This window comes from Mytilus edulis, chromosome 7 (genome assembly GCF_963676685.1).
Source record: "Mytilus edulis chromosome 7, xbMytEdul2.2, whole genome shotgun sequence".
Taxonomy (NCBI): Eukaryota; Metazoa; Mollusca; class Bivalvia; order Mytilida; family Mytilidae; genus Mytilus; species Mytilus edulis.
In genome coordinates this window covers 13,550,424-13,559,082 of record NC_092350.1, presented here as the reverse complement: position 1 = coordinate 13,559,082, position 8,659 = coordinate 13,550,424, and the positions used below count along the sequence as shown (strand labels likewise).

Below are 8,659 nucleotides of genomic sequence, written 5' to 3'. Positions count from 1 at the left end.
TATTTACAATTTGAGGGGAAATTACTGGCCTTTCTATACAATATAAGTATTTTGTCCATTTTCATGCTTTACAAATATAAATCCAAATATAGCCAATTCATACACAAACTAATACTCAGTAATTATAACCAGAAAACATTTTAAAATTTCAAAATAAAAAAGAGAGACACATATTTATACAACCTGAAAACTTTTTCTTTCACATGCAGTGAAAATCTTGTTTACTGTCCTAGTTTATGAACTATAAGATGAAAACAAACACCCTTGTTAATGAAAATGAAATAATGTAATCATATTAAAAATTGCTACAACTGTACATTACACCTTGGCAGAAAAACATGTTTACTGTCTTAGTTTATGAACTTTAGGATGAACACATATACTCTTATTGATGGCAATGAAATTACAAAATCATATGTAAAATTGCTACAATTGTACATTACACATTGGCAGAAAAATATCCAAAATAAACTAAGTACTCTTTCTTCATCAATCTTTCTTTCTCAATTCTTCCATTTTTTCTAGTAGTTGATCTGCGTCCTCCAAAGTTTTTACTCGTATCATCATAGGAACAGGTTTGGAAGGATCAGCCTTTTTGTCCACAGGAGGATTGGGTACACATATCATGCTCACATTGTTTTTGCCTTGTCTTTTCAGTGGTATAGATGGAGACAGTATAATGTTCAAGATTATGTTGCCTGAAAAGAATAATGTAACAGTAATATGATTATTTTTTCTTTAACATATCCCATGAATTTTGAAGATCTTAGTTTTTTACCTTTATTTAGAAACTACAGTTCCTCTCTCAGATAAAGTTGACCTTAGGCTTGGATAAATTTGGTTATTTTTGTTCGGTCCCTATGAGTTATATAGCTCCAAACATTTCTATATATCTTACCGTAGATACTCGCCTATAAGTCGATCCGACTATAAGTTGGATGCCCTTTTCAGCTCCAAATTCTGAGGATTTAGTCTTGACCCTCGTATAAGTCGGACAAAATTTGGACATTTTTGTTTGCAGCTGACAGTTACTGAACGCCAGTAAAACCAATGCAAATCCAGGAATTATATTCATTTTCTGCATGAATGTTTGTTTGGTTTGAATTTAGTTGATGTTGATTATGATAATTTATATAGCTGTTTAATAATAAAGATGTATTTATTCCTGTTGTTTTGTTCACTGTTTGATTACAGATTAGCCATGTGTTGTTTACGTAATGCATCAATGATTTTGTAGGGTATGACTAACAACCTATTGTTTGAGAAAAGCGAACATAAACCAATATGAACCTGAAAAAATTTAAAGTCAATCAATATTTTCACAGCACACATAACTCAGTGTTAAAGGAGCATGTACACTTCATAATTCTCATTATATTGTGATGATTATAGGATTAAAAAAATTAAGTGAAGCTAATCAACTTTATATTAAAATACACCTTATCGCTATTTGTCCGCCATTGCTGGAAATCACACAGGTTCCCGTAAAATTTTGACGTCATAAAACAAAATGTCTGACGCCACAATGGAAAAGTGATTGTTGTTGACGTCAAAAGTTCAAGCAGACGGGTCAGCCGGGAATAGCGATAAGGTGTATAACTCCCAACTCATTAGTGTCATCTGTTCACCTATCACTGATGTTTTTCACACCTTTAGTGAATACAACTCTTTGTCTCTTAATTAGGGGTTATCAATGGATTATATTGGCTTGCCAATCAATTTTGTAATCTTTGTGTTTACCTGAGACATTTTAATGACTAATATTTTGATCTTGGGAATGAATCTTCAAATTATTTTTGATTATTGTATGATTTATAAGTATTGAATTGATATCATGATATCACAATAATGACACAATAACTCCGCTGAATACATCCTTTTACATAGTTGGTACATTGTTATCCCGTTTTCATTTTTGGTTCTTGGCTCTTTCTTTTGGGTTTATGCACAAACCATTTGACCATGAAAATCAATACACAAACCGGAAATAGTCGGAAATTCAACACAAATTGACAGAAAAATGTTAACAGAGAACAAATAAAACACAAAGACAGTATTGTAGTCATTTATTTTCAACAAAAACTTTTAATTTAGGGATTTATGTAGGTTTGGCAATCACCAACGTAGTTTTGACCAGGAAATTCACTCCTGACCACTTTTCTCGAGCTTGGATTTTTCCTCTGGTCGCTGGATCTCGCCTATAAGTCGGTACCCCTCTCTGGATTCTGAATTTTACTCCCAAACTTCCGACTTATAAGCGAGTATCTACGGTAACATTCCTGGCTTTCATATGTACAACTGGATGTATTAAGGTAATTAAGGTAATTCACCATAATAAAGTTCCAGACTAAAATAAGGACAGCTGAGGAATATGTAAACAAAATTTGCATTTTCTGCAGGTATAAAATATTTAAAAATATTTTCAAAACAGGAAATGACTTAAAGTTGTGTTTCTATCTTAAAAAGACCACTTAATGACCCAAATATGGATGACTTCTTTGCAATGTATTATCTGAGAAATTTTGTTTTCAATCTCAAAACTTGCAAGCTATCTGTACCATCTTACAAAATATCCATCAACAATCCATGCTACAGAAGAATAAATTTCTTACCTAGGGTAGTATCAGCTCTAACTACAAGTTGTAACTTTTCATCAATTATCTTCAGATGTAAAAATCCTACACCTCTCTCTGTCCAAGCTCCATCTTTCTGATAAAACAGCTTACATCTATAAATAGATTATTTTATTGAGACAATACAATGAAATCAGTTTGATATTTAAAATCATCGTCCTTCCCTACACATTACCACACTGCTCAGTCTCTCTGTAATTTTGGTATCATGGCTTTGAGACGAGAGCAGGCTTTATCAGCAACGTCACAATGTCTGAGGAGAAGTTATCAGCGACGTCACAATGTGTGAGGAGATGTTATCAAGGTTTCTTTCGTGAAGCGTAAATCTATCTTAAGGAGTGGGAAATGACCAGTAATAAAACTATACACAGATAATCGGGTTTTCTTCGTATAGATATGGTAAAATATCAGCCACTCCACACAATGTTAAGCTTTTTAGCAAATATCTTATTTTACGATATCAATGTGTAGAAAAGCAAATAATGTTTACCTACATTCAGTCTTCCTAAGACATACAATAATTGTAATTGAAATCTTGTAAACATATTGTCTTCAAATATGTGAGCAAATGAAAGGGAGACAATTCATTTGTTTATACGACTTATTACTATCAAAGTATCCAGCTATTTTAATACATTCCAACTAGTTGATTGCTGTGTTTTGATCTATGTTTTCCCATTAAAAATGTGCACTTCTAATAAATGCTATAATATATTTCATAAATGGCAGAATTCTCACAGCTCTGTTTAAAATTGTGTACATACATCTCCCTGTTCAGATTGAAAGGGATTTAAATAAACCTACTACTTACTTGATGGAGTGTACTGATCCCTCCTCTGGAACCTCTTTAGATTCTGCTAGAGGAGGCACATACTCATCATCTTCTTCTACAAAGTACATAAAAAGAATAATAAACTGAATGCTTTATATACGACCATCATGATCAAATATTATAGTTGTAAAACATCTTCCATCTGTCTGTCCAGCTTAAATATGTCCAGGAACCGTTAACTTAAATTGACTCAGTATCAAGAATAGTGGTCTTAGGGTATGTTATTTATTTCTCTTTCGTCATTCTACCATCTTGGGACTTTTATCATAACACTTGCATGTATGTTAGTTGTTTTTTTTAAAAGTCATTAAAAATCTGAGGCAAAGAAAATATACCTTGACTAGCACCACTCTCTCCAGCTGGCTTGTTTACAGCAAATGAGAAACCAGATGTAGGTTTACTCTCTGTGGAAGACTTGAAACCAAACCCTGAGAAACCAGTAGCTGTTGCGCCAAATCCAGTTGTTGTAGTTGAGCTGGCACCAAAGGCTGCAGTTGTAGTAGGAATAGAACCAAACCCGGTTGGTTTAGTTAAACTGGCTCCAAACTGGAAACCAGTTCCCAATGGTTTGGTCTCTGTAGTAGTTGCTGTTTTAGAATTGGGAGAATTACCAAATGCAAAACTTGCAACAGATGGCTTGTTTTCTGTTGTTAAAGATGTTGGTGACATAAGAGAATTTCCAAGGGGAAATGTTGGAGCTGTTTCTGTAAAAAATAATAAATTACTATTTTACGAAAAACTGGTCTTACATCAAACAAATAAATTTGACATCTATTATGGGTTGAGAACAGTTAATTTCAAATAGAGGTGTGCCAATGTGTATACATCGCTAAAGTTTCTATCCATTTTGAAGACAAAATTCAAACCGTACTTTTTGCGACAATACAAAAACGAGTAATTAATTCTGTACTCATTTCCCAGATTAGTTTGGTTATCAAATTGACAGGAAATCATCTGCTTTTTAAATTTATACCTTTGTTAGTGTTTGAATATTAATGATAATGGTTGCACATGTTTTTTTTAGCATGAAATCATTTTGCATTTTACGATTAAGTGGTTGAATCTGCGAAAGAGAATTTCCACACATGCATATTACATACATGTAGTAAACAAAGCATGCATGTCAAGTAAAAATTACTTTTTCTATGTAAATTAATTTAAATTTTCATTTGATTTTAAATCAGAATTGACAATTGTATTAGCTGAAAAGTAATCAAATAATGAAGATAGTTTTTATGGAATTTTAATTTCTTTATAATATTAGTTCTGAGCCTGTGATCAATAGTCAGGTGTGAATTAAAAACACAGATAAAGAGACTAAAGAGATTAGCGATCATCAGCCAATATATCTGTGAGGCATTAATATAGTTATAAGGAGGGCTCTCAGGATTATAACACTATACAGGAGTGGCAGTTTTATTACAGGGAAGGGAAAACAAGACAAAAACCTGTGCAAAATGGCGATGAAGAAACCCAATCTCAACGAAATGACCAAAATTATTTTTGTTAAACAAATAAAATTTGTCCCAAATCCGAATCTGTCGTTTGGCACAAATAGATTCAGAATCGGTTACGTTTGGCAAATATGACCATTTCTGGACTCTTGCTCACCTCCTGATTCAATTTTACGCTCAGAATCCATGAAAGTTGGTAGCCCGCAAATTATAAAGAATTATACCAGATTTAAAGACTGTTGAATTTACAGTGGTTTAACAGGACTTACTTGTGTCTGTTTCTCCTTTTGATTTCTCTCCAGTTTCTGTTTTCTCTCCATCTTTATTTTTCATTATTTCTTCTAAATGTTTCTCGTAGTCTTTAAATACAGGAGTCAATATACAAAATGGATTCTTATCAACATGACTTTTTATCCATGATAAAACACTTTCATTCAAATTTTTCAAACTTGACAAATAAGATCCTTTCTTTTTCTCAGCACCATTAGATGGTGGAAGTGTCTTTGCTTGTCCATTTTCAGATTCTTTTGTTTTCTCCGTTTGTTTTTCATCCTTTTCCGACCCACCATTGGTGACCGATCTAACATTAAAAGAGAATGGTGTACTAGCTGCTGTAGGTTTGAAACTAAAACCAGAAAACCCACTGAATTCTTTGTTCTAAAAAGAAAGAAGGTTTTTAATATCAAATCTATAACTGAAATTTATAAATATTAGTTGCTTAAAGGGACAAAATATATAAAGAAATAAAAACTAACTTCAGGATGTACTCATATCACTCCATTTTGTATCAATGTACAAATGTATATATTTCTTTTACAAAGCATTTAAAAGATTAAGGTACATGTACAATCTACAAGAAGACTTCGTTTGAATGGTTTTACATTAGTAATTTTTGGGGCACTAATTTCTAGCTTGCTGTTCGGTGTAAGCCAAAGCTCTGTGTTGAAGGCCGTAACTTGACCTATAATGGGTTACTTTTATAAATTGTTACTTGGATGAAGAGTTGTCTCATTGGCACTCATACCACATCTTCCTATATCAGTTGTCACCCTACTTTAACACATTATTCTGAATCAAAGCCGACCACTCTTTGATGTTATTCCACAATGCAATAATATACACTGCAGAGAGGCAGCAAATACATATTTCAGAGATGTTGATCCTACTAGGGATGGAACCTACAAACTCCTGCACTCTACGTTAGAAACTAAGAAGAAAAAGATGGTTATTCTTTTATTACAATATTTTTATAACTTCCAGTAACTAGCACAATTGAATACATTGGAATACCTGAACTGGAGCTGCACCTCTCCTTTTTCCTTTCAGAATTTGTCTTCCTTTTAATGATTCTTCAGTGGCAAGCTGGATTTCCCCTGCCTGAAATTCAACAATATGTAAAGTTAAAAATACAGTGTTATAGACTATCTAAAAATGTACGTACTTATCGACATGTGTCAGGTATATTCAACATGTATAATAAATATGGTTCATGTGGATAAGAAACTCATAATTTGTAACAGGTCAACTACTTTATGTCAGATTGAACTAAATTTGAATACATGTTGAAAATATCTTTATGGTGGTATTCCTATTCTATAAATAGAATAAATTACTAGGTAATCAGTGTAGATCTTTATACGTATGCATGCAAATTTTGATACAGGAATACAATTCATTTTTCGTTACTTTTCAATGAAATTAAGAAAATTCTTTTACCTTATTTTGCGTAACCTGGCGCTTGAAAAATTCCATGATAAAAATATTACCTACATATATGAATTAGTCAGTAAAATCCCTAACTAACCTCTTCTGGTTCATCTGCATCGTCCCAATTTCTGTCAGTTAATTCTTTATCTGCTCGTCTCTTTGCCATATTTTAGTTAAAGATAAATATCTAAAAGAAAGATAAAATTGAAATTGAATATTCAAATAAAATTTCATCTGATGTTAGGCGGATTAACCATGTTAGCGGGATCCTGACCCTCCCCCTAACCTGGGACATCGAGTTCATTACTGCAAGCTTTCTCAACATTCAGAACTATTTGTATGAGCTTTTTCAACGTTAAGCACTATTTTAGAACCTTTCTCAGTGTTCAGTATAATTGAGAAAGGAAATGGGGAATGTGTCAAAGCGACAACAACCCGACCACAGAGCATACAACAGCGGCAAGCCGAAGGCCACCAATGGGTCTTCAATGTTGTGAGAAACTCCCGCACCCATAGGTTTTCTTCAGCTGGCCCCTTTAAAAATATGTATACTAGTACAGTGATAATGGACGTCATACTAAACTCTAAATTATACACAAGAAACTAAAATTAAAAATCATACAAGACTAACAAAGGCCAGAGGCTCCTGACTTGGGACAGGCGAAAAATTGCGGCAGGGTTAAACATGTTTGTGAGATCTCAACCCTACCCCTTTACCTCTAGAACTATTTTAAAGAGCTTTCTCAAAGTTCAGCACTTTTCTATTAGCTTTCTCAACATTTCAGCACTAGTTTGTGACTTTCTTAACGTTCAGCACTAGTTTGTGACTTTCTAAACGTTCAGCACTATTTTCATTTAACAAACCTTTTCAGTGAGAACAAAAAATATGAGAATTGCTTCAGTATTAACCATCTGAGCAAAAGAAGTACTTCCAAAGCTCAACCATTTATATAGTACACTATAGTTTAATCCAATATAGCCCAACTAACTGTGAAGAGTAAATAAAATTGAGAATGGAAATGGGGAATGTGTCAAAGAGCCCTATTTAGTAGCTTAGCATTTGCAATGTACACCTTATCGCTATTTGTCCGCCATTACTGTAGTGGGTCTCATTGGGGTCTAAGCGTGACGCGGGATTGCCGATTTTTTGTAAGCGCGACACGTAAAAGTAAAAAAATTATTGTGGGGTGAAAAAGGGAAATGAGGTCTTGCGGGACCCGGGAAATGACAAAAAAAATGAGAATTGCTTACGTACATAGTGTAAGCGGGATACGGGAATCTGACAAAACAGTAAGCGGGATCCGGGATCGGAACCCCCCAATGAGACCCCCACTGTATACATGTACATGATGTATCACACAGGTTCCCGTAAAATTCAAACGTCATAAACCAAATATCTGACGCCACAATGGAAAAGTGATTGTTGTATGACATCAAAAATTCAAACGGCCAGGTCAGCGGGGATTAGCGAAATAAAGGTGTTTCATGCTTATAAGTTCAAAGGAAACAAAATACATGAAGAGAGGAAAACTTGTACTCCATTAACCTTAATTTATCCAATCTTATTCTATTCATCTACAATGTGTTATGATTCAAATCTCTTCCAGTTGCACGTGGTTTATCTTACTTAAAAGAGTTTGGTTTTTTTTTGTGTAAAAACGGCCATATTTGCCAGTCAATAACTCTTGTGGAAATTGGACTTCGAGAAAAGCAGTACACACCTCTCCGTTCTTTCAAATAATTATCTATGATGTAATTGACTACTGCTATCCTTAAAATCAACAAAATTTTGTTTCTTTAAAGGTCTATCGAGTCTAACTTCAATATTTCTACAGTTCAATTTTTTGCAGAATGATCCCCATGGAGGCTGACATGTTGGAAATCATTACGCCTCTAAGTAAAAGGGAAACTGTTAAGATTTTTTTATGTTTATGTCTTAAATTTATCAAACTGATACACATATTTTTTCGTATTGTTGTTTGTTGCATTTGGTTAAGTTTCGATCATTTTATGTTTGAATATATATGAAAATA

General features: G+C 33.5%; 1 protein-coding gene across 1 annotated transcript; it reads right to left on the bottom strand.

Annotated features, from left to right (window-relative positions):
- Window positions 1-346: 346 nt before the first annotated feature.
- On the bottom strand, window positions 347-8,521 carry LOC139530021 (nuclear pore complex protein Nup50-like). The gene is made up of 8 exons (XM_071326045.1): window positions 8,348-8,521; window positions 6,724-6,813; window positions 6,210-6,296; window positions 5,189-5,576; window positions 3,801-4,169; window positions 3,445-3,520; window positions 2,613-2,728; window positions 347-698 (listed from the first exon to the last, which is right to left on the bottom strand). Exons 2-8 carry the CDS (start codon window positions 6,790-6,792, stop codon window positions 490-492), a joined length of 1,314 nt encoding a protein of 437 aa, XP_071182146.1. The 5' UTR covers window positions 6,793-6,813; window positions 8,348-8,521; the 3' UTR covers window positions 347-489.
- Window positions 8,522-8,659: the final 138 nt, after the last annotated feature.

Excerpts from the sequence above, each read along its gene's own strand:
- LOC139530021 (XM_071326045.1), bottom strand. The coding sequence starts at position 6,792 with ATGGCAAAGAGACGAGCAGATAAAGAATTAACTGACAGAAATTGGGAC. Across the intron at positions 4,170-5,188 it reads AAAAGGAGAAACAGACACAA|AAACAGCTCCAACATTTCCC; the intron begins GTAAGTCCTGTT and ends TATTTTTTACAG. Across the intron at positions 3,521-3,800 it reads AGAGAGTGGTGCTAGTCAAG|AAGAAGATGATGAGTATGTG; the intron begins GTATATTTTCTT and ends TGTACTTTGTAG.